At 41.1% G+C, this 26,419-nt stretch overlaps 1 protein-coding gene across 1 annotated transcript in view; it reads right to left on the minus strand.

Moving 5' to 3' along the window:
* Positions 1 to 26,419, minus strand: part of col27a1a (collagen, type XXVII, alpha 1a) — an 87,710-nt gene that overhangs the window by 58,544 nt on the left and 2,747 nt on the right. The window contains exons 2-5 of the mRNA XM_063890285.1: positions 24,448 to 24,518; positions 17,458 to 18,926; positions 10,823 to 10,876; positions 502 to 555 (exon numbers count right to left, since the gene is read on the minus strand). Of these exons, the coding sequence (XP_063746355.1) occupies positions 502 to 555; positions 10,823 to 10,876; positions 17,458 to 18,926; positions 24,448 to 24,518 (1,648 nt within the window). The remainder of the gene's footprint in view (positions 1 to 501; positions 556 to 10,822; positions 10,877 to 17,457; positions 18,927 to 24,447; positions 24,519 to 26,419) is intronic.

Raw genomic sequence — 26,419 nt, forward strand, 5'->3', positions numbered from 1 at the left:
GGCCCTATTTCTTTTTGGGTTTTCTCTTTCCTGTAGTGTGTTCTATAGGTATATGTGCATGTAAATGGTCTGCAAAGGCTGCTATATGATGCAGCACCAACGCACATTAGCCCTAGATATGCTCAAATTGAGCCGCTGTGTAGAGATTTAAACCACATTTTCACCCTGGCAGCCCACATGTATGTAAAAGTGATGAATCTATTCACTTTTAAGTGCCGGGATGTTTGTCATGCCTCAAATGTTTAGGTGTGGCTGCACTGAGCTTAAATGACCCAGATGCTTTAGCCACAAAGCTCCATTACCCTTGATGCCTTTTATATACTCCAGCTGATATAGAAAATCTCACCTTAGAGGCAGGAGAAGATCATAAACTACTTATTAAACAATAATTAGAGGCAGGTACATAATCATGTAATGGAAAAATCTAAATGGCTGCGAGGCTTTTGTAAAAAAGCCCGATTTGTAATCATTAGTTAGACTATAAGTGTGTGTTTACAATACCTTGAGCCCTGGTGGACCAGCTCGGCCGGGATTTCCATGGGGACCGGGGCCGCCCTGTTCAAAAGCCAAAGAGAGAAAAACAAAATCAAAACAGTGATCGAGATCTCAATCAATCATCATATAGGGATAGAGCGGAGGCAGACTGTGGCTACTATGAATGAGACCAGAAAGAGGAAGGGGGGGTTAAAGACTGTCTGGAGAACCTCAGCTTTCATGCTACTTTAACCTATTTTCCTATACATCAGCTGTGTGTGTGCTGGTGAGGTATTTGGGGTTGGTGTTGGGGGTAGAAGCTTATGGAAAATGGGGGTCTGTGGAGCTGCTTCACCATATGGATGTGGTTTTCCTGCCCCCGGTTGCCTCCTCTTCACACCCCCCCCCCCCTTTCCTCCACACACACACAAACACACACATTAGCCAGGCATCTTAATGAGTAATGCAGATCCGCTCGTATCATAACATTTTGAATTCCTCCACTGGTGTGTGTTTCTGTCAGCATTGGCTGAGGAAATGAACATGACTGTGTCTGAAAGCAAACAGAGTGAGATCTACAGTAGCAGCATATTGGTAATGTGAACCATCTCGCACCGTCCAAAAGCCCCCCCTGGGAAGGCTTAGCAGAATACTTTTTGGAAGATCGAAAATTAATCTAAACCGATTCCATGACAGAAACAAAAAGGTTGAAGCTACATCCCCACCATCCAAATATCGGTCTTCCTTTTGATCTTCTGAGAGTTCTTTCCGTGATTCTCTGACCCAACTCTTGCCCTCCACGTGCTGCGGCACCTTCGGGCCCCTAACCCACCCCCGGAGTGGGTCAAGGGTCACGCGAGTCAGAGAGAGCGGAAAAAGACCCACAATTGCTTTAAGAGCTCGGTCAGCAAGTTTCACTGAGGTGAGTCAAAACAAATCAGGAAGCCATTATATTACTGATCGGCTCTACAAGCATCAAAAAACAACCTCTACCGACATATCCAGACAGCCCCCCCCCCAAAAAAAAAGCAGTGTGGGGTTTGGGCAGGGTTATACGGCTCAACAAAAAAGTCCTTTGAGTGAATTTCAAAAACAGACAGCGTGCAGACATGACAACATAAAGGCCTGTGGTTGTTGCTGCTCTTCCTTTCAAAGGGCGCTTTGATGACACCAATGTCTGATTCATGAGTTTTCATGAATGAACTGGACGTTAATGAGTGTACAGCTGTTGTTATATCTCACGTGGAAAAACTATTTCCACACTCTACATGTACTGATATTAAAACTAGAATGACATTCAGAGAGTGTAGATCTCCACCGAAGCCAACTGCCCTCTCTTGCAAATATTTAGAGAACTGTAAAGAACTAAATTTGGATCGAATCCAAAATGTATTGAGTTATTTATTTTTAAACCTTTCCTCCAAGTTTCATGAAATTGGGCCAGTAGTTTTATTGGAAACACAACAGACAAAACGATTGGAAAACATATTTTGCATTTTTTACTTAAGTGAGGATGTAATACTCCACATGATTTAATAAGTAAGACAACATAAGACAAGACAAAACAAGACAAGACACGATACCTTCCAATAACATGACATAAGATAAGACAACATAAGATCACCAGGAATAAGTGTTGAAGAAAGACAGAACATAAAATAAAATACATTAAAAACTAATTGACAGTATAATAAAAAATGCCTCAATAAATAGTTAAAAATGTATATTGTACAAGTCATTTGTAGATATGTTTTTTTAGAGGAGGTCAATCCGCGGTTGTAAAATATTGGTAAACAGGGTCTGTTTTTGCGTTGTTATGTTTAACAAATTACATATTTTCATTCAAAGGATTCTCAAGGTTGAAAGACATAGCCTCTTTTCCTCCCAGGCTCACTTCCCCCCCATTCATTCAGTGTTCCACTGGTGTTGTCTCTCTGTGTCCAGACAGTGTTAAGGGACGCTGTTGTGCCCTGAATAAACTCAAACAAACTAGACATGCTTCAATTACACGCTTCAAATTTAACCCTGTGGTTTACCGCAGCCTGGGCAGTACACTAGGACAGGCACTGGCTGGCACAGACATTTGGTGCGGCCTCCATGTCGTGTTCCCTCTCTCGCACAACAGGTGTCTAATTAGAGAAGCGCAGGGTGGGGCACATATAAGCCATCAAATGAAAAACCACCGACCTCTGAGCGGCGACGCAGGGCGTTTCTGCGGCTGCTGTGGTGATAATGCTGTTAGCTCTGTGCATTTCATTACCTTTCTAAAAATGAGAACCGAAATCTAAAGAAATGAGGGCTCCTAATGTTTCTCGTTATGGGTGCTTTTTTGCTCTATATATGCTTGAGTGTACAAAAATCTATATAAACACCATATGTGCAACCAGCAATATTACATATGCACTTCTGGATCTTCAATGTGGACGTATGACATCACTCTGAAGGTTATATTCCCACACAGAATATTAGACAAGGCCTTGTTTGAATGGGATATGCCGTAAACAGGGTCTGACTTTCAACACTGGCTCGTAAAAAAAAGTTTAAATGTATATACAGTCAGCGTATTAAAGATCAAAGAGATTCTGCATGGTGCCGTGCCAAATAAGAGCCGAAGGGGCAATGTCTGATAATCTAACATTAACATCAAGAGCATGAGGAACTGCTGGACGTCTTCTTAATTAAAGATCCCAGTCATCACACACACACACACACACACACACACACACACACACACACACACACACACACACACACACACTCACACACAGAGACACACTCACACTCACACTCACACACAGAGACACACTCACACTCACACACACACAGAGACACACTCACACACACACACACACACACACACACACACACACACACACACACACACACACACACACGCCTCTGAGGAAAGGAAAATATTTCACTGTTCATTAATGTTGCAAGAGCTTTGCCATTGCTGAGTGAAAAGTGCAGGGTTTGCAGGCCAATGCCAAATAAATTACAGTAAAACTTCGTAATAACAGAAGCAGATGAATGAAGCTACACTGGTGAAAATCCAGCCATATAAAATCTATTTGCCAACATATTTAAAGCTAAATACATCGTGCAGTGACCAGATGAAAAAGGAAATGGTCCAAAGTATTATTTAGGCATTTTACAAAAATAACAGTAATATCTCATAATGGTCATGACAAGGTTGAAAATTACGATGGAAACCAAGAGCTAACATTATGCCAAACACTTAAAATCTTATTCAAACATGAGGCCAAAGGGAATAATTGTAGCATGGAGCGTGATTTTGACTGTCCTGGAGCTATAGTAGGTCTATAGAGTTTTCCAGGTTTCTATACGTGCATCTGGAATTTAAATTAACTTTATGTGCAGGTGAAGTGGAGCAGCAAGCATATAGAGGGGAGGCATTGGAAAACAGAAACATAAAAAAATGAAACCAGAAAAACTAAAAGGAAAATAGCCTGGTCAAAGGGGTCCTATCATGTTAATTTTCAGGTTCATATCAGTATTTAGCTCTTCTCCTGTGACATGTCTCCATGCTTTAATGTTCAGAAAGTTCTTTATGTTTCTCATACTGCCTGTGCTGCAGCACCTCTTTTCACCCTCTGTCTGAAACCAGAGCCCAGTTTGCTCTGATTGGTTAGCTGGCCGGCTCTGTTGTGATTGGTCAACCGCTTAGAGATGTCCCCTTAGCCCAGGGGTGCCCAACCAGTCGATCGCGGTCTACCAGTCGATCACGAGAAAATGTTGTGTGTAGGCTATTCTCCTACTGTTGTGTAAAATAGGCCTACATTAAAACTTCCAACTTAAAACATCTTAAATAGGCACAATGAACTGCTGATCGCGTGAAGCAGTGTGTAGATTTGTACAGCTGTAGTAAGGTAGATCAGGCATAATCAAAGACGCGCTTCTTTCTATCTGCGCGCGCAGGGTATGGTTGCTAGGTTCTAACTAAGGACTCAGAAGGGCGCGAGAAGCTTGACTAGAGCGAGTGGATACTACCATGGCGGCAGAAGCTAAAAAATCTAAAACTGATCATTTTCATTCAGAGTGGGAGGAGGATTATTTTTTCATGTATTCGAATGCCAAGTCCATCTGTCTTATCTGCAGTGCAAATGTGGCTTTACCAAAGAAAGGGAATTTGGAGCGGCATTTCAAGACGGTCCACAAGAGCTACGATACAAACTTCCCAGCTAAATCACCACTGCGCGCCCGAAAAGTCAAGGAATTGAAAAGTCAGCTAGCAGCACAACAGTCCATTTTTACCAGGCCCAATACCACGAGTAAGGCTGCAACCATAGCTTCTTATCGTTTCTGTCGTGTTCTTGCAAAAGGAAAGAAATCTTTCAAGGATGGTGAGATTGTGAAAGAAGAATTCATGGAAGTCGCAGATGCGCTTTTTGCCGATTTTAAAAATCGAAAGGAGATTGTGTCTGCTATTCAGGATGTGCAGCTATCAAGAAATTCTGTTACACAGCGATGCGAGGGAATGGCGGAGGATGTTGAACCGCAATTGAGGAATGATATTGACACATGTGAGTGTTTTTCTCTGCAATTCGATGAATCCACTGATGCTGTGGATGTGGCTCAGCTATGTGTGTGCATTAGAATGGTTTTCGACAATATGAGTGTAAAAGAAGAGCTGCTGACCATTTTGCCTTTGAAAGGGCACACAAGAGGCACAGATATTTTTCAGGTTTTTATGGAATGTGTTAGTAAGAGCAAGTTGCCCCTCTTCAAACTCATCTCCATTACAACCGATGGGGCTCCAGCAATGATTGGACGTACTGCTGGGTTCATTGGATTGTGCAAACAGTCTGAATCTTTCCCAGATTTCCTGAATTACCATTGTATAATTCACCAGCAAGGGTTGTGCGGGAAGATTTTAAATATGAAAGACGTGATGGATGTGGCTAACAACATTGCCTGTTCTGTTTGGGCCAGGAGTCTGAAGAGGCGATTGTTTCGTGCACAACTGGAGGAGACCGGTGCAGAACACACAGATCTGCTGCTGCACACAGACGTAAGGTGGCTCAGCAGAGGTACATTTCTGGAACGGTTTTCTGAATTGTTGCCCGAAATTAAAGAATTTCTGAAACGTTCAAACCATGCTGAATGCACAGCTAGAAGACAGTCAGTGACTCTTGGATTCAGCCTTTCTTACTGATCTGACTGACAAGCTCAATAACTTGAATCTAGAGCTGCAGGGTAAGAACAACCACATAATCACCATGATCAGCTCCGTGAACACCTTTAAAAGCAAGTTACAGCTGCTATCAAGCTGGTTGCAACAGTGTGATCTGCGGAACTTTCCACACATGGACATGGAGCTTGAGAGTGCACGTCATGATGATCAAGTGCAAAGCATCTTGTCAGAATTTGACAGGCGCTTTACTGACTTTGCATCCATTGAGCCTGTTGTCAGCTTTCTCAGTTTTCCATTTTGGGAGAATATAGATGTGGATTGTATAACGTCCAAAGTGGCATCACTCTTCAACCTGGATAGCGGTGCTATTGAAAATGAGATCCTCACACTAAATAATGACATTGAGCTCAAATCAAGAGCTACAGCTGACACAAATGTCCAATTCTGGAATCTAATGCAGAAAGAGAAGTACCCCAACCTCAGACAAACCGCAAAGAATTTGACTGCACTTTTTGGATCAACATATTTGTGTGAGTCTGCCTTTTCACATATGAAAATCATTAAGTCAAAACACAGATCCACCATGACTGATGACCACCTTGCGGCCTGCTTACGGCTGGCATTCAGCTCCTACTGTCCGGACTATGAGAGACTAGCTTCCTCCTCTCAGAGCCAGAAGTCCCACTAAGGTAGAGAACCACTTTTCCAACTTGAATTAGGCATTGTATTAATTGGGTTGTATGTTGATGTGTTGTTATGGGCCAGTCCTAGGCCTACTTGTGCTTATTCTTTGCACGACGTACATCTACTCCAATAAATGTATTATTATTGTTAAAGCTTGATCTTTGTGTCAGAACATTGTGTTATTATATAGGTGCACAATTAATTGTGGCTACGCTATGGCTTTCGATATGGCTTGGTAGATCTCGACACACTATCAACTTTAAAAGTAGATCTTGGTTCAAAAAAGGTTGGGCACCCCTGCCTTAGCCTATCACATAAAATGTGTTGGAGCACTGGCCAATGGAAGCTTGAGTGTTACGTGGTGATGTCACTATGTTACATAAGTAAACAAAAGAGTCAAATGGAGGTTTTTCAGGCAGAGGGGGCGGAACTCCCTCTGGAGGGAACACAGGGATTTTAGCCTTTGCAGACCGTTTACATGCACCTATAGTATACACTACAGGAAAGGGAAAACCCACAAAAGCTAAATAGGGCCTCTTTAAATGGGTTATCTTTGTTTTCATTATAAGCAGAGTTGCATCATATATTTCAAGGATTGTGAAAACATGAAGTACTGATATTCATGGAGATGTATCCTAGGGTTGTTACTGCCCTGGAGCATAAGTATTTCTAATCTACTACATTTCAAGGTTTCTTAATGTTCATGGAGCAGAGCATTTGAGGGTTAGCATTGGAAAAAACGCAACCCAGAAAAAGCAAAAATATTATCTTGTTCTTGCATATATGGATATATATACATAATATTTGAAGCTGAAACATTGAGTACAGACGTTCATGGTTCCCTGAAGATGTATCCTTACAAAACTTTTTCAGAAACTTTTTAGAGATTACTTTATTTTTTCAATTTTGTACTGTCCTGAAGCTAAAATATTTCTCTACAGTCAAAGTTTTCCAGGTTTCTATACGTCCATGCCGGATTTCAATTATCTCAAGGTGCAGGTGAAGCAAGGTGGTGGGACATGGAGTAGTATGAAGGGAAAGCATGAGGAAAGATGGGCGACTCAGACAAAGACCCTTTTGATGCAGCCAGGCTCCAGACGGATCCCTGCAGCCAGTCTTCAGATAGATAGTGGCCCGCATCCACCTCACGTTTCCTCTCACACCCTCCTACCACCGCCGTCTCTACCCAGACTGGAAAGAGCTCGCGCTGCCTTTTTCACGGGACGCCTAGCTGAGGACTTATACTGAAAGCGGTTGCCTTGGAGACGGCGTCTCACACTCACATGTTTGGGATCATAGGTCAAGGTTCATGGGTGGTGCTTGGTGGGGCTCAATGGTGCTCTGTGTGTCATCATGCAGGCTTCCAGTAATACGAGTTTACAAAGGGTCGTGCAAAGAAAAGAGCTTCCCTCAGCAAATTCCAGATGACTTAAGTTGATGTCATTTTATGGAATAAGCACTTGCATTTGTGTCTGAAATATGCTAAATAAATTAACTAACCCTAATCTTACCATTCACCTTATTGCTCGAGTAAAAATGATAAACCTTTATAAGTGGCGGATCAATCTTCAGGTGATGCACGATTCCCCATGTCAGTTTATTTCTCCCTAACTGTCAAGTCTGATTCCTTCCTTTAGTCTTTCATATGAAAATATGATTTGTATGATTATTCCCATAATGCATCAACACCTGCTGTGAGTCTGCAGCTCCGAACAACCTGCTTGTATCCAGATTTGCAGTTTATTTATTTCAGCGATGAACAAGTGGATTTCTATTCCACAAATTGAAACCACATTCTTTTACCCGGCCAAGAACAGAGACATGTTGGTGAGTGTGAGTTTTGCAAGTGTTTAAGTGTATATGAGGCTCAGTTTTGCAATTAAACTTGATTAATGCTTTTGTTTACAGGAAAGCTCCATAATCTGTCTCACTTTTTATATAGGCTGCTCATAAACACAGTGTCAGAGCTGCAGGGGCGTGGGATTAGTGTTGTTAGCGTGTATTCACTTCTTTGTGAGCGCTACTTGTGTGTGCGTTAAACAGAATAACACTGGTTCAAGTGGCATGAAAAAAACCAAAGGTCTTTACAAGTTCTTATTTATTCAATTGGCTTGTTTTCATTGTTTGCATATTGCAAACCAACCACTTCCACTGACAATGCCACAGGCCGCTCAACAGCTGGTCTGCCTTGGTCGACAAACATATAAGGATGTAAATCAGTGTGAGGTGATACACACTGCTGAGGAGTGAGGGGCTTTACCAAGGACAAGTTTGAGTGCAGCACTGCATATTTGTAAGTCAAATTCTTTAAGACCCTGAAGGTAAATATGGTGCACATGTTGGGAAAAGTCAATTATGGGTCATATAAAAATAGTTTCAATCACTTATATGAACATGTTCACGCAGATCTGTCTTTAGATTTCTGAGCCCAATTAAAGCTGTATTCCAGGTTAGTTGGTAAGAAGTGTGGCCTGATGTTGTGGAGCTGCAGACGGGTGGGAGGTGCTGCGGGGGCTTAAGTAGTTCTAATTAGAACCAGACAAAGACCTCCTTATACATCTATGGTTCACAGGGACTTTACGCCCCTCTCAGACACAGACTGACAGTAGGTAATAATTAAGATATAAAACACATAAAAAGACGCACGCACATGAATCCATGGATGTAAGGTGTCAATCATTCACAGTCATGTGATGCATTTAGATTATTCTATGGTCAGGATTGACTGAATAGCTAGATTGTAATGTTTGACCGTTAATTAAAATGGTAAAACATGAGCTTAAACATGTTAGTCTGTCATTTAAAAAGAAGGTGTAGTCCACAGCTAGGCTATGTTTTGAGCTAAATGCTAACATTAGCATGCTTACAATAATATTGTTAAAATGCTGTCCATTATATTAAGCAGGTCTAATGTTTACCATGTTAGTGACCATGATATACTGTATTTGCATGTTTCTTCTCTTTGTGGTTCACTCTCAGATTGACTGAGTTGAATACACACAATATTTTCAAAAAAAAAGGGAACGTCTAAATGCGATTTAAAAAAAAAGGAATGTGTTAATTCTGTCGAAACAAAAAAGTTTATCTAAATGGTTTCATTAATAAACTTTCATCTTAAAAAAGTATGCTGGCGTATGATTTGTTTAATGTTGGTTTAAATGTCAATAACTTTGCATATATTTGGGTTAAAAGTTTTAGAAGTTTGGAATGGAAAGGAAAATCAAAGGAGTCACCTTAGTGATAACAACTAATCCTGAGGGGAAAATGAACATTTAAACCAAACTTCAAGGCAATCCAGCCAAATGTTTTTGAGATATTTCACTCAAAACCACGACTTGCTGATGACCCTAGAACCAAATCCAGGGGATCTCGTTTCATGGCAGTGCGTCCAATAAATGTTGAGATACTTAGAAGTCGATCTGAATCCATACAACAGACAGAAACAGAGGAAGTCCCTCAAAGAATGAGACTATATCTGTTTAACTGGCCTGGAGAAAGAGGCCTTTCATTAGTGCAGGATGGGATTCCTATGAAGTGTTGCTGCAGCTCAGCGAGCAGCAGAGTCCAGCGGCCATGTGTTCCCTGTCTGTTTACAGTGCTTTTATTAGGCATCCTGTGGTACAGCCAGCCTTTTGAAAGGCCGTCTTTATAGGAGCTTTCCTGTTTATGCTTAGGGGTGGGAGGTCAGCACTCGCAGCCCCGTGCTGAATATGGTCAATCTGCCTGCATAGGAAAACTCTGTGTCTGTGTCAGCTGGGGAGAGATTGTGATGTAGGAGCCTGGCTTGGCAGGGTATTATTGTAACTTCAGAAAATGGTCCAGGACTTTGCTTTGCAGGCTGGAACACACAGATACAGTCCTCTCTGTTTGTCTGTCTGAAACCCCTCTGCCAGAGGCAGGTATTTACTGACTGTTTGTGTTTGGGCTTCGTTAACCTGTACGTCAGCAGCAGTAGCAAAACCACAAACAAACAAACACACACACACACGCACACACGCGCACGCAAACACACACACACACACACACACACACACACACACACACACACACACACACACACACACACACACACACACACACACACACACACACACACACACACACAAAACACACACACACACACATACAGAGGGATTTCCACATACTGTACCCACAGTAAACCTAAAACAATAAAGCCACGCTTATTGACTTGGCTCCATAAAAAAACTTTAAAAACTTGGATTTGAAAACCAGACAAAACAACGGAAGAGAATCAGGGCCAGACATAAGGGGAATATCTGTTCAGAAGAAACTTAAAATACAAGGCATAACAATATTCAATCTGAGGAGTAAGTTATTTTCTCAATATTTCTGATTTATTCTTGAAATTAAGATAAAATATTATCTTGGTTCTCTCATTTCCCACCCTATACCTGGCCTGAATACCGTTTTGTGCATGTGTGGAGGTCACAAATGGACGAGTGTTTGATGTTTCTGGAGGTGTTTGCGAGTGACTTTAAGGACACTTACCCTTGGACCCCTTTTGCCCAACAGGCCTGTCTTCCCCGGGGGTCCTGGGAGTCCCTGAGGAGAGAAAAGGCATACATATGATATTACTCAACACCCAAACAATGCTTTTTCTATTTTACGTTATCAAAACCATCAGGTCATTAAGACTCCTCTGTGGGTTTCCACTGACAGGCTGCGCAGTGGCTGCAGGGTTCAAAAAGAAAGTGACACCTCTGAAGTAATTCCCCCTCAAGGTGATGAGAGTTCAGCCTTATCCATCAGGAAGTTCTTAGCCTGTGTGGCAGGAAACCGTAGAAACACTAGAAATAACAGGTCATTTCCTGCGCCACTCAATGGCCCTATGTGGTTCTATCAGCCCTGTGCTCACTGCGTTTTCTATTAATCAAAAGAGAGGAAAAAGGAGAGGTGGGGATAAACAGAGGGCTGCTGTGGCAAACAGGAGCTACCTGTGCAGCTCTGGTCCGGATTGCACGTTGAAGCCTTGGAAAGGATGTTTTAAAATGCTTCCTTCTCTGTAGATGACATTTAAAGAATTCAAACCTTTACTTAAGGAAAAGTACTAACTCCTTATCTCAAAAATGCTCCATTACACGTACAAGTTTTACATTCAAATTCTCAAGTTAAAGCACAGAAGTGTTATCAGCCAAATGTTCTTAAATTACCAAAAGTCAAATGAAAAATGGCCTCCATATGTGATGTATGATTATTTATCTATGATGTTAGCAAATTGTGAAGTAGCATTTGATTGTTGTAGAAAAAAAGGTAATACACAAATTATTCATGTTTAGGACTTTTCTCTTTTTGATTTTGTAATATATTGTTTACATGTAACTTTTTCGTACCTCAGAAAAGAGAGATTTTTGTTTATTATTATTTAAATATATTACACTATCACATTGTCAGGTAGCATTTTAATGTTGTAAACATTTTACTGCTGATACATAAATTCTAAATCTTTAGCACTTTATTACCTTTTCTGTAATATATTGTTTATTTTCAACTTTTTATACGAAAAGTAACTAAAGCTGTAAAATGAGCGGAAAAAAACAAAAATATTTCCCTTTAAAATCTAGTGGAGAAGAAGTATAAAGTCTCATTTGAATGACTATAATACAGTATCATTTATTGCAATTGTTTTTGGGACAAATATTGTCTTACAAATATAATTATCGTGACAGGTAAGAAACAATTGTTGCTGGTGTGATAAAGCAGCAACAGTGTTTACTGAATGTCTACCTGACTATTGGAAAATCAGAGAGGAAACAATATGGACCAATGACCTGGTTATTGAAAGTACAAACACTTCAACATTTTTCTTAAATAGTGTACTTGAGTAAAATTGCTTAGTTACTTCCCACCACCGTTTGTACTCTCCTGGTAAATCTGATGCATAAAGATACCATGGATATGAGGATCTGTTAAACAGCAGCAGCATCTTCCATAAAGCTCAGGTATTGTAGTGAGAAACTTTTACTCTCTCTGTCGTTTCCTCAGCTCAGCTCGTTTTTCACAAGGCCATGATCTTTAAGAGCCTAAAACAACTTCAAAACAACTTGAGTGTGAAGGTTAGTGTGTTCACAGCTAGGCTATCACGGTGAAGATTATAATTGGCCCCCCACCATCTCTTCCAGGTCAACCTCCATGGTGGAGACCACCACTGATGTTACAGGTGGCTGCTCTGTGGTGGCCTGAAGACCCGTCAACACTAACACACTGTTCTCACACTTCCACTCCCTGCTCACACTTGTGTGTTTGTTTGTTTATTTCCACTGTCTTTTCCTCTTTGCATCTGTCCATTAACAACATATTTCTTTCTGTCTTTCTTTTATTTCAACGAGGCTTTAATTTTGATATGCAATACATGACACGGGAAATACTATCTAAACTTCCTACCAATGCTTTATTTCAGGTCAAATGTAGGCTTTAAAGAGGCCCTATTTTGCTTTTTGGAGTGTTCCCTTTCTTGTAGCGTGTTATGTAGGTTTTTGTGCATGTAAATGGTCTGCAAAGACTGATATCCCTGAGTTTCTCTCCCACACCCTCTCCCCCTGCCTGAAACACCTCCATTTAAATCTTTTGTTTACTTCTGTAACAAAGTGACATCACCACGTAACACTAATGCTTCTATTGGCTAGCGTTCTAACACATTGTACGTGATAGGCTAAGGAGCGGGACTTCTCTAAGTGGTAGACCAATAACAACAGAGGTGGCCAGCTAACCAATCAGAACAGACTGGGCCCTGGTTTCAGACAGAGGGTGAAAAGAGGTGCTGCAGCAGACAGTATGAGAAACATAAAGAGCTTTCTGAACATAAAAGCATGGAGACATGTCAAAGGAGATAATTAGTTGTTGACTCTCTCTGTAGCCAGGGAAGTAGCATCCTCACGAAACTTTAAGCTCCGTAAACTTTTTCCAATAACAACATTTCAAACACAGCCTGATGGGAGAGGCTGTTTTCAGTTACGAGCTTTATATTGCAGTCTGTGCCGGTGAGGAAGTCATGTGAAAGCAATCGTTTCATGTGAATTTCGTAGAAGAATTCTCATTCAAAACTACCAGAAAGATTAATAAATTGGGAACTTTAGCAATTACTTTCATTCCATCAAAAAAGGAAAAAAGTCGAGCTCATGTGTGTTGTTACCTGCTGGAAATCACATATTTGTTGGGATTGTCCCCACAACTTAAGTCACACTGGGAAGGATTCATACCAAAATACTTGCTACTTTTAACATTGATGTACCACTACAGCCCATGCGTTATAATATAGAAGCAATAGCATTTAGAAAGGCTTACTTGCGGCATATTTTTTCATTGGTGGCAAAAACATATAGTTATTTTATTACATTTCTGTAACTTGTGTTCACTGCAAGACACCTCACATCAATGGCAAGACAGATTAAGTAAAAAAACATTAAAAAGAAAAAATATCAGCTAAACTTCAAAAACATATTTTTAAAACGATAGGCTCCCATAATTCCTTATTTTATAAAATCAATTTGATAAGGTGCTGCACTGACTTCATTGTTAATATGGGCAAAACTACCAACCCTTTCGTTTAATTTATTCGTTTTATTTTTAACTTTGGAGCAGAAACGCAGCTATGATTGATGACTATGTTTTTATGTTTATTTAAAAAAAATCCTGGAAAAGCAGCTCTATATTTTCAAGTGTACACAAGCAAGAATAAACATTTTTTTTCTCCAAAAGCAACAACAACTAGAAAACACAGTGCACATTTTCAACTCCCCTATAATCTGTTTTGCCATAATTCTAAAGAAAACTGCTAACAAGATCTTATTGTGGCCACATATAAGTACCCAGGCGGTCTGAGGCTACATTTAACTGAACACAGAAGCTTGGTTATGGGAGTTTAATCAAATTTAAACTCAGAGCTGGCACAGCTTCAATAAAAAATACAATAGGATTCAAATCTCACTTATAGCAATAACAAAAACAGTTCAGGACACAGTGAGGAGCAGATGTGGAAATGTTCCAAATCTGAGTCTAAACTAATGTTTCTCCTGGCACCAATGTGCAAATCTGCTCGCTGGAAACAAGAGACCAAAGTCTTTGAGAAGAAGGGTCTTAATGCTTTAGGCAGCAAGAGTGATGAGGGATAAAGCTATTGGCTGAAACCTCAATGAAGCAAAGCTTTCGTTTGGCTTCTGACTTTTATATTTGTGAAAATGTGTGTGTATGTATGAAAGTGTGTGTGTGTGTGTGTGTGTGTGTGTGTGTGTGTGTGTGTGTGTGTGTGTGTGTGTGTGTGTGTGTGTGTGTGTGTGTGTGTGTGTGTGTGTGTATGTGTATGTGTGATATGGATGGAGAGACAGAGTTTTCACATGGCACATGTGTGTATGAAATTCAAACGATGTTGAAATGGGAGAGTGACTCGGGGATCTCCAAAGGCATGGCCACACGCACATATTCTTACAAATGCACACACACTTGGACAGGAAGCACCTGTTTAATGCCTGAAATATACTCTCATCATAAATCCATATATGAGCCTGTCAAATGGCAGCACTTAAATTAAATCAGAGCCCAGACAAAACATATGCATCTTTAAGTAAATCCTAGAACATTTATATAGATTCTGAAGCACATGCTACGTTTAGGCACAGTTCTGTGTTCTCAGATTGGTATCATTTACCCTGTGTTAGGTGTAAAATGACAAGGGTTTTTGGCCAAGGGCGGAGGATTAGGATCAAATTTAGGAGGACACATTCCCTGCCCCTACACTTTTGGGCTGAAACACTTAATTTCGTGCCTTATGGTGAATATGTATGAATTAATACATGGTTTTTCGTCACGCAAAGGAAAACACTAAATTCAAGAGGCATGCAACAATTTAATAATATAATATAGTGTAGGTAAGTAACGCTCTCAGGCATCTTGTTTTGCTTTCAAATATTGGTTCTCCTGTAGATCATCTCATACAAGATATGTTTAAATCACCTGAGTCAGAATAAGCAACATTTTATTTCTCTTTTTTTTCAGGAAATAAGGTCTTTTAATGGGCATGGGGAACCTTATCATCAAAATGAAACATTAATTGAAATACACCTCTGGACTTTAATCGCAGATATGAGTTTCAGCTAAATGTCTGCTAATTTCAAAAACATCTGCACACTCATGACATCATCCACATAACTGTGATCCATGAGTTGAAAAACTAGTGAAAATAGTAATATTAAGAGAATGAAGTCATCATTTTATGCAAATAAAGTCAGAATAACTTCTTTTAAGTGTTTGTTTACCATATACATTGACTAGACATTGAAGGACAGTATTATCTGGAAATCCCTACCAACTCTAAGCCCTTGGTGTCAGACAGTCCTTCAGAAAATGACCTTCTAACATCTCTACATAATCATCTGTCTACAATCTCTTCTCTGTTAGAATACAGCACCTCATATTGAAATTACAGGTAGTGCTTTCTAGATGGCAGTAATTTAGTTCAATGTAATGACAGTCGAGTTTGGCGTGGACATCAACATAGAGGTGAATTAGCCAACCCTTAACACACTGCACTCTGCAATCTGCAGCGGCAAATTACAGGCTACTAAAATAAATAAGCAAAGCACACACGCATCAAACACACAGGAGGAGCTCACACCTCACACTGAAATGACTCAATCACCAGCGTTAAATGCAAACACACCCTGAGGAGACACTGAGGGAGGATTAGTCAGGCCTCATGTAGACAGGAAGAGCTGTGCAGACAATTATGTAAAGCTTAAAACTAGTTAAAACTCACAAACACAGTGGAATTCTCTATGGCAAACAACTTGATCATTTTGAGCACCATATCTGCCACCAAGATCTCAACTCAGTCCTTTATTCCTCTCTTTGGCCAACAAATGTGCATGTTTCTTTGCTCTGTTAAGAAGTTTACTTAAACCAACTTAAAATCAACTATGAAGTGGTCAGTCAAGATGCACTTGGTTGCTGGGTGTGAAAGTGGAAAAGGGGAAAATAGAGCTGCTGATTTACTATGAGCCTGGTCTACTTTTGCATTGGGAAGCTGAATGAATGATGGTGTTTACCGACTGCCTTGACCCTTGACCTGGCTTTGAAAGAGGGCCATGAGACCTCCACCAGCCTTCCAAACAAGAGGAATCTGGTGCAGAGACGGCAAGGCGTCAGAGCTGACACGCCATAACCAGCCCGGAGGCTTCTGAGCACAGAGGAAGAGGCGGGAAGCGAAAAGTAGGTTTTTCTAACCTGTGTGGGAAAAAAGATAGTGCCACAATAACCTACATATCTCTGCGGTCTCCTATTTCTAGCAACAGACCACGAGAATTAAACCTGCTCCTCCCCTGGCGACAAAGACCAGCACAGACTTGGAAGTCGCTAATGGAGCATATTTCACGCACTTTACCTACGTAAACCATTGAACAAAACCACCCACAACTGACACGCATAAACAGCCAAGACATGTTTCCTTGTCCTGATTTAGCAGAACCTTTACTGCATCAGAAATGCTAATAAACAGAGCCAACAAAGGGGAATATACTCAGGGGTGGTGGGTGATTAAGGCTTAATTATTGGTCCCTTTACCATTGTGCAGTACATATAAGGAATACAATTTGCCAATGCTCCCTAAAAGCCAAATTGGAAAACTACTGCTACAATATATTATGTCAAGCAACTCCAAATTTCAGCCTGTAATATAAGCCTACGGTTTCATAGTCAACAAATATATTTACTAACCGGACAACTCATAAGAAAGTAGTACTATCAGAACATTAACTATGACTAAAATTCTGTCATAATTAGCAAAGAGAGACCCATAGATACACCTGTAGAAGATTCTTTTTTGTGTTCAAAACCACTATATAATCGTTGGTGAAATATTAACCTTCCCGATCCTGAGCCTCATCTGCCGCCTATGACAATATTGTATCAAACTGGCACCTTGTTAGCTTCAGAAACTATGTATTTCACTGTATACTCCTATTTTCTTCTCTCCCTTTTTAGTTGCAACATTCTGTTTACCATCAGGCACATAAGGCTACATCTTCAAAGCATGTTGTTAGCTACATCCAAAAAAACAGGAACCCATGTATGCATCTGTTGTAAATTGACTACAGTCTCGTGGCACGCACATACGAAGGTTAAGAGGTGCTTACCGGTGGGCCTGCATCTCCTTTCTCTCCCATAAGTCCCTCCAGCATGGAGAACTGAGTAGGTGGCACCTCCCAGCTCAGGAAGCCGTCAGTAGCAGGTGGTGTTGCTGGGTTGTCCGATGGTCTGGTTGGTCGCACGGTGACTGTAGCTTTGGTGGTTTTGGCTTGTTTCGTTGGTTTGATGACCTGTTTGGTAGCTTGCTTGGAGGTCTTAGCAGTTGTCGTTTTGGAGACTGTTGGTTTTGAAGGGACAACTTTGAAAAGATTATTTTTGGGTTTGAACGGAGTGGCTTTGGATGGAGTAACTTTAAGCTTGGGAGGTGTTTTCTTGGCTGTGGTTGGTTGGGGTTTCTTCAGGACGGTACCTTGGTCTGGTAGGGTAGAATCAGGTTTTATCTTGGAGGGTTTGGTGCTGGTAGTGCCTGGAAAAATAGGTTTCTTCTTGTCTGTTCCTGCAACCGTCTTCTTGGAGGTCTTTGGGGGAGTTGGTTTGGTGGGTTTCTGAGTTGAAGCTTTAGAGGCGGTGGGTCTTGGGTTTTGCGCATTTGTTGGGGTTGCTTTTGTCCTAAGTGGTGCTGTGACAGTTTCAGTCCTGCCCTTGGGAGGCGGGGAGGCCAAGCCAAGCTGGACTGTAACTGGCATCACTGTCCCAAAAAAGGGTGTAGGAATGGACCCAGTGCTGGACTTTATTGTTTGGGTGGGGGCCACATATCTTACAGCTGATGCAGCAGCAGCGACACTCCTGGCCAGGCTGTTCCCGGTGGTCTTCTTGGGCGTTTCCAGGCCACCACGTTTAGGGGTAGCAGCGGTAGCGGTGACGTTTTTTTCTCGTGGAAGGATAGGCAACAAGGGAGGAAGGTTAGGCCTGTATGTGTCTGCTTCCCTGCACTGTTTCTTAATGTACCTGCAGTAGTTGTGAGCTGCCTGTGCAAAAGGGACCAGGTCAAACTGGCAGATGGCTCCTTCAAAGTGAGCCGAGGCTTGCTGCTGACTGGTCCGCCCCAGCAGGAAGGAGCCCTGGAGCTCTGGAGCCAAACCCTCCTCACTGTCCCACCCAAAGTCTGCATGAATGCTCTGCTCTCCGCAGGAGGCATAAAGAGTCACTCTCTGTCCATTAATTCCCACCGCCAGCTGGTGCCACTGGCCATCGTGGGGCTCATAGGGCAGTGACACCGAGGAGTTGGGCCCCGTGTGGAGGACCAGGTTGCTCGGTGTGAGCTGCAGGCCGAGAAGGAGCTTCTTTCGGCCTGAGAGCAGGGTGAAGAGGAATGCACTGTTGACGCGGTGCGAGCGCACACTCAACACCAGTGCCAGGCTGGGCCAGACGGCCGCTGGGAAGACTGAGCGCAGTGGGGATTCAATTTGCGCCCGCTGGTTGAGGATGATCCCCGATTTGAATGGAATGACCCCTGCTGGCACCGAGCGCGACGGTTTCTCTCCCTTGAGCCCCAACTTTTGGAGGATGTCCACATCTGGATAAATAGAGAAGGATGTTAGAGGTGCAAATAACCATGGCATGCATTTTATTGAATCATTGCATCATTGCAGCTACAAAAAACTGAACATGATTTTGTACCTGAAGCAATTTTAAATGTATTTTAAGACTTAATCCTTCAGTTCACATCCGTTTTGCTGATCTTTAATATTTTTTATTTTTGAAATGTGTTTTTATTTTGTCACTATACAAAGGTGAAAATTATTCATTCCTTATAATCAAAAACCTAGAAATACACAATTAGGAAATACGTATATCCTGTATTTCAAAATACATTTGAGCAACAATTCCACCCAAAATATTTTTGAACAAATATTGAGACCAATCATGTCAAAGGAACATTTTACACATCTTAAATTAGTAACAGGATATTCTGGACTCATTGTGAGAATAAGCTTTACTGTAACACGTGAGACGTTGACTACTATATTTTGACAACACTGGTTTATAAGCCAATTTCAAATATATTACACCAATGTATTTCTGACAGGCATGGCAGCATCAGAGCCATACATCATGTTGGAATGGTCTTTTAGCCAACACAAACAGCAGTTCACAAAGTAATGGAGCTTAAACACAGCAGGGTGAACAGATGGGGAAAAAGGATGGCTGCAGCAGAAAAAAAGAAATAGAAAGAATAATAAACTCACTGCCTTTTGAGGCCACTAAACTGCTTCTGTATGCTTTCTAGTGCAATTTTAGGGAAAAAAAGAAGACCAGGAATAGATCTACACAGACATAAAACTGTGCTGATGATAGGGGGGTAAGGAGTGACCTTGGATGGGCAGAGGTGCTGTGGTGGCCTTTGATAACAATGTCAGCGGTTTGCTGCCTGATGGCTTTCCTCCAACATGGTACGTTGACCATATGACTCTTGTGAAGCATAGAACAGCCTTCCCAAAACAGATGTACTCAGAATAGAGCATGTTTATTGCTGTACTTTTGTTTTTAAAGCAGCTCGGCCCCAAAATCCAATTCTAATTTGGACATATTTTAACAGCTCCAACAGTATGTACAATCATTTGAAGTTTTAAAGCCAAACCAAAGTGCTATGGTTACTATGGTTATGACCTTCAATGATGTTGCCTTCCTGTCTTTGGTCATTCTATTGCTTCTGATGTAAGATTAAGTTACTTAAGAGAGGGCTAAATTCATGTTCTATAAACTTTATGTATATTTTTGGTTTGCATGCAGCAGAAAATAAATGAAACATGAACACGAGAACTTTGACTTTGAGTTGAAACATGTAAAGTGAGGAAATAGCTATTCAAACAAGAATCATGTCTTATCTTCTACTAATTATGCAAGCCACGCTGCAAGACAAGCCTTTGTACTGGTGGAAACATGACGTCTTAAGGTTACGGCCAAAGCAGACAGAACCATGAAGGCAAAAATCTTGCTAAAGTACGTAATCCTCTCTATGTACCTATCTGGACAACGCACTCTCCTACTGGGGAAAGAGAAAGGGTTGGATACTGAATAAAGCTCACAATATGCCACTGTGAATTTTGAGGCACAAGGCGATAGCTTAGCTTCTACAGGTACATTTGGTGGCAAAATTATAAAACTTCCACATTATTAGCTATTAGTTATTTAAAGGTGCCCTGTTATGCTTTTGGGGTTTTGCCTTTCCTGTACTGTGTTTTATAGGGCATGTAAATGGTCTGCAAAGGCTAAAATCCAAAAGTACCGGAATATGGTGCGATCACTGTGTAACAACACTAGTAATGTTACTGGATAGCGCTCCAACACATTGCACATGATAGGCTAAGGGGCGGGACATCTCTAAGCGGTTGACCAATCACAACGGACCGACCAGCTAAGCAATCACAGCAGACCGGGCTTTGGTTTCAAACAGAGGGTGAAAAGAGGTGCTACAGCACAGGCAGTATGAGAAAATTAAAGAGTTTTTGAATGTTAAAGCATAGAGACATGTCCCAGTAGAGACACTAATACTGATATGAAGCTGAAACTGAGTACAATACTGTATGTCCTCTTGAAGTAGTGGTAGTGTTTGCATGGCCCCTTTGTTTAAAGGCTATAGGGATTAAAGAACAACTTTGGAGAACCTCCCCTCTTCCCTGCTCCTCTCTACCCTTCTCATCAATAGAGCCAGTTTGGAAATCCAGAATGTGACCACAGGAACCACAAGTGAGCGCAGCATCTCGCTGCCTGGAGGCTGAGTACAGTTTCCAGCCTTTCAGCCAATGTTGATTCTCTATTCAGCGTTTCAGTCTCAGGGGTCCTGGGATCTCATTCTCTACATGACCTGTGATCTCAGAACGAGGCCCCTCGACATCTTTATTCTTTCAGGGGGTCACTCTGACCTGTGGTCACTGGGCCCTGTCTAATGGGGGCATGTGTATAGAAGTCCTGCTTGTGAAAAGATACACTTAGGCATGGGATGTTGATGAGATGACAGAAAGTGGGAAAAATGAGCGGAAAAGATGGATGGGAAGTCCTGACAGTTGCTGTACGGAGAAGCCACGGAGAAAAAGGACATCAATGAGTTGCTTGTCTTTGTACAACACAAGGCTTACTTCATTAGAGCACTTTGGGGGGCTCAGACTTTGGAAATGCATAATTGCATGGAAAGAGTGGGAATTTGATCCCTGGTAGTGATCAATGAATTAGACCTGAGGGAGGAAGCTGCTCCCAACTTGTAGTTTTTGCAGAAAAACTTAAAGTAATCTCTCTAGTCTGGAATTACTGAGCGCTGCTGATGCATACCAGGGTTTAACACAATTTGAATCTGATTTCGTAGAGCGCTGTACTCAATCACAACCTTTTTTTTGCACATTGAAGAGTGAGCAAATGTTGAAACTCATCGCCAGGTCTTAACAGCCTTTCCATGCTCCCTTTAGGGCTGTAAGATTTTCCTTGCCTCAAAACATTAGTGCTTTAAAAAAGAGGCAAAGGAAACAAGACCTGCATGGAATATATAGTGTACCCATCCAGGGTGAACTCTCCTCTCTGTGTGGTCTGCTCTGCAGGAAAAGGACAACGGGACTTGGCAGTGAAGCAGGGGGGTGCATTACATGTATCTGTTCTCCTCTCTCCAAACTTCTTTATTTGAATACCACTTGTACCATTACTGGGGCATGCATTAGCCATGTGGTTTTCAATATACAGCACACTGTATGGAAGTGAACACACACAGAGAGACAGACTTGTGTTTAACACATGGCTACAGTTCTTAGCCTTGCTCTGTGCCAAGGCACTCAAGTAGGACAGAGAGAGGGTCCAAGTCTCTTCAGTGTGTAACGGCATCCCTGGTAGGCGATGAAGTCACAGATTCATTTGAACACACTCAAAATGATCACTCTTTGGCTGACCCACACTGGTCTACAGTGAGCATTTTACGATATCTCTGGGCGGAAAAACCGTCCCCACAGCAAAACAACGTATGATTTCCCACAACAACAAATTCAGAATCATGATTTATGATTAAAATGAGGAACAAACATGGCAAAATGTTGCTTGTGTACATTTCTCTTCTTGTTTTTAAACTTTTTTTTTGTTTGTTTTAGCCTTTATTTGTTAATGAAAGTAGAGATACTTGCAACAATGGTCTTCTGCAAGGGATGGGAATCAAGAATTGGTTCCAGTTGAGAACCATTTCCAAATTGGACGATCAATCCACATTTTATGCCTTTGAGGTTATCAATTAATTTGACTGACGCCAGCCCCTTTTTTTGGACAGTTGCACGAAGCAGAAACTGATGCAGCATGACTTCAAACTCTGAGTCTACTTGGATGCTAGCAATAAGCGGTCATGTTAAATAGGGAGAAAAGGTCTACAGCTTGGCTGTATTTCCCGAAGAAAGTACTAATAAGATACTTTCAATGCCTGTAAAATTATGATTTGACCATTGCCAAATGTTATTAGACATTCTATACCGTGCTTACTCGGAGATAGTAAAAACAGTTGCATTGACGCTGGAAATCTGTATAGAACTACTTTTTCCACCCAAAAGGTTTATCGGGAATCAACAATTAATCAGACCAATAGGCAGACTCGATAATGGCATTGGTATCAGTAAAAGGTCATCAATCCCACCAGCTGCGATCAAATCCGGGAATTATTATGATGTGTGTAACTTACCCATGGCACACAAAATTCCAGAATTTCCATTCTAGTTGTCCTCATTGCCTGTATTTGACAGTTAACAGTGTCGAGATGTATGATATTTAGCAGAGCTCCACAGTTGGATTAAAGCACAGCAGTGAGATCATTGTTTGAATTCGCTCTCAAACAACAATGTTGGTCATAGACGTTGTTTAGAGATCTGACTACCTAATCAGTGCCTAAAATTGGCTAAATCTACCACAAAAGGAGACAATTTTTTCCATTAAAATCATACTTGTTCTTTAAAGTCTCAAACAACGAGCCTGTGTGGTATTCACTTAATAAACCGAAACAAAGCGTGTTACAAATATGTATGAATCTACTCAAATCTGTATCTGAAACTATGTTTACATCTATGAAATGTGATCTCCACCATGTATACTCGATACCGCTTTATCAGATATAAAAAGCCATCACTTACAAAAATGGATTAAAGCTTTTACACGGATTTAATCACAGAGCTATGACCTTGAATTAAAAAATAAAAATGTTTCAGCCTTGTTGTAATGAACCGAGATGACATTTTGTTTGTCGGTCATCAGTTCTCAGTGCCTGCGCGTCGGGCCTATTGAATTCCCTGTCAGTCTTAATCATGATAATTGGAGGAGTCTAGGGGCCTGTTCACTGGACTGTATCTATGACTTCTCATCAGGGGAAACCACCAAACGGTACAACAAATGTATACAAAAGATTACAACCTGCCAAAAACTATTTTTACCTGCCATTCTTCATTCATTCAAACATTCCTACTGTTGAATAAGAGACATAAATGAAGAGATTACAATCTATGTACATTTCCATTTTTAGTTAACCTGCCTATTTGGAATAACAGTATTTGTTTTGTCGCAAAACGGGTTGCTCATTTTTAAAATTTGAATCCAATATAAAACCTCTTGTAGCTCCATTTTTGGTCTCCTCTAACTGCTAAAGGAAATTCTTGGCTCTATAGCTGCTAAATGCTCCAGTATGCTCACTTGCTTACTGTTTCTGTCTGTTGTTTTATGCTGAGTACTTTTGGTACAGTGTCTTTCTGGAGCTTTTCAGCAATACCAGCTGTTGCTACAGCTGAAAACGATGCTAAGAGAGCAGCTACAGCCAAACAATGTGCAAAGAACAGACTCCGTACTGTACATTCAATGCTACAATCCACTCGTTCCACTTTGTCACGGTAATATTACCTTATCATCCAATACAATTCAATTATTATAATTCAAAATTCAATGTGTTTTGGTGCTTTGGAAATGACCAAATAGGCATAGACGACTCCAAAACCCCTCCAGTTTAAACCTTTTTGTGAAGAAAGAGGAGGAGAGAAAGTGAAGTGACTGAATTGAGAAAAGTGTGGAGATGACATAAAGTCATGTCTTACCTTCAGGGTGTACTTGTGAAAGTCCCAGGTAGCAAGTACAATATAATACGGTACAGAGCAATAGGGCTCTCCTGCAGGAAGAGAAGAGAGGTGTTAGCAGACAGTCACACATTACTGTAACAATCAAACAAATAGATTTAACAATATGAACCCAATATGTATATGTTCATTCAACTGATCAATGTTTACCTTGTTGTGATATCTTGTTTTACAGTTACTATATTATTTTATTTTAAATTGTTGTCTATCTACTTTCTACCTTGTGTGAATCTGTACTGTCCTGTTTTTCATTCTCACTGTTTCTTCTTATACTTCTAAAATAGTTGTATGCAATTTTCTACAAACAAATTGGAAACACATTTATTGTTGCAAGGTTGTTAAAAATCCTACTGGCTTTTGATGTTGTAATATTTGGTGCATATACTGTAGTTACAAAAGTTGGTAATCCAGATGTGAGGGTTTTTCATTTTCTAACTACACCTAACTGTAGAAAAACCATAAATGTAATAAACGGACCTGGAAAAGTAGCATAATAGGGGACCTTTAAATCTTTTAATATAGTAAATGATTGGCAGATTATTTAATAGTGAAAATAATTGTTGGTTGCAGCCCTTCTGGCATTTAGCCATAAGAAGAGTATCTTACTGAATGCTTTAATAAAGAAAAAACTGCTGTCATTAGTCATTTATGAAAATAATCAATGAACAAAACAATTGTGACTCAAAATTAGATTATAAATGCTTTACAATTGAGCCACTGATACCATGTGAACGACAATTGTCTGCAAAAGCACTTACATCTCAGACAGGGAACTATTCAAAACCCACAAAAACTGCAGTAGTCTTATCCATCAACTCTCCATCCAAAACCAACATGTGTATGCACCCCCCCCCACACACACAGAAAAATAAAAACAAAGTCCCTGTCATCACTCTCACCGCATGCAGGTGTGCAGCAGGATGAGGAGGCTGATAGGAAAGTGGACTGAAAGCTCTGCAGGGGGCCGAGATCTGGTGACAGGCAGGGGAGTCACTGTTTACCACTGGAGGTCATCCAGACACACATGGTCACACATGGTCACACACACACACACACACACACACACACACACACACACACACACACACACACACACACACACACACACACACACACACACACACACACACGCACACAGTGGAGGTGGAAATGTGTATAACAGCTGTGTAGCTTGAGGGAGCAGGCATTCGGGGGAGTGGGCCAACAGCTCCAAATACATAAAATGTGGGAAACTGTTGTGGAAATATATTTACCTGCACTTAAACAGGCATGGATGTTGTAGAACGCAAACAACCTCCACACTGCTTCCCCCCACTAGCTTTGATGATTATAATCAAGGTGTGTATACATGTATAAGTGTGTGTTTTTGTGGTGTTTATGTCTGCTTAGTTCCCAGTTTCTTGTTGCTAATAAAGCTTCATCGCAATCAGCCCAACTAACAGCTGGCTGTGGTTACTCAGCGTGTGTGTGTGTGTGTGTGTGTGTGTGTGTGTGTGTGTGTGTGTGTGTGTGTGTGTGTGTGTGTGTGTGTGTGTGTGTGTGTGTGTGTGTGTGTCATACTTCCAGCTGGTAACAGTCTCATTCAGTGTCTTATCAGCTGAGGAGAGATCCGCTTGCTGAAAATGAGTCATCATGAATGCTGAGATTTCTTTACTCCAGCATAAACGTCTCTCATTCTGTCCCACAGTCTGTTTACACCTGGGCCAAGTTTCCTGAGAAAGTGTGCTGTTTTCTTTGGCTTTTCATATTAAAAGTTCCCGGTAGCTTGTTTGGATTTTTATTGGGTTGATTTTTAAAGTGAATGACAGGTAAGGATATTTCTTTTGCGGTTGCAACGAGGTGGGTTTGTGCACAGCGGACATTTAAATCATCCGTCTGACATCTGTACACTGACCCTGTCTCCTGTGCCTCTCATACTGCTACAGTGAGCTAT

This window comes from Eleginops maclovinus, chromosome 8 (genome assembly GCF_036324505.1).
Source record: "Eleginops maclovinus isolate JMC-PN-2008 ecotype Puerto Natales chromosome 8, JC_Emac_rtc_rv5, whole genome shotgun sequence".
Classification (NCBI taxonomy): domain Eukaryota; kingdom Metazoa; phylum Chordata; class Actinopteri; order Perciformes; family Eleginopidae; genus Eleginops; species Eleginops maclovinus.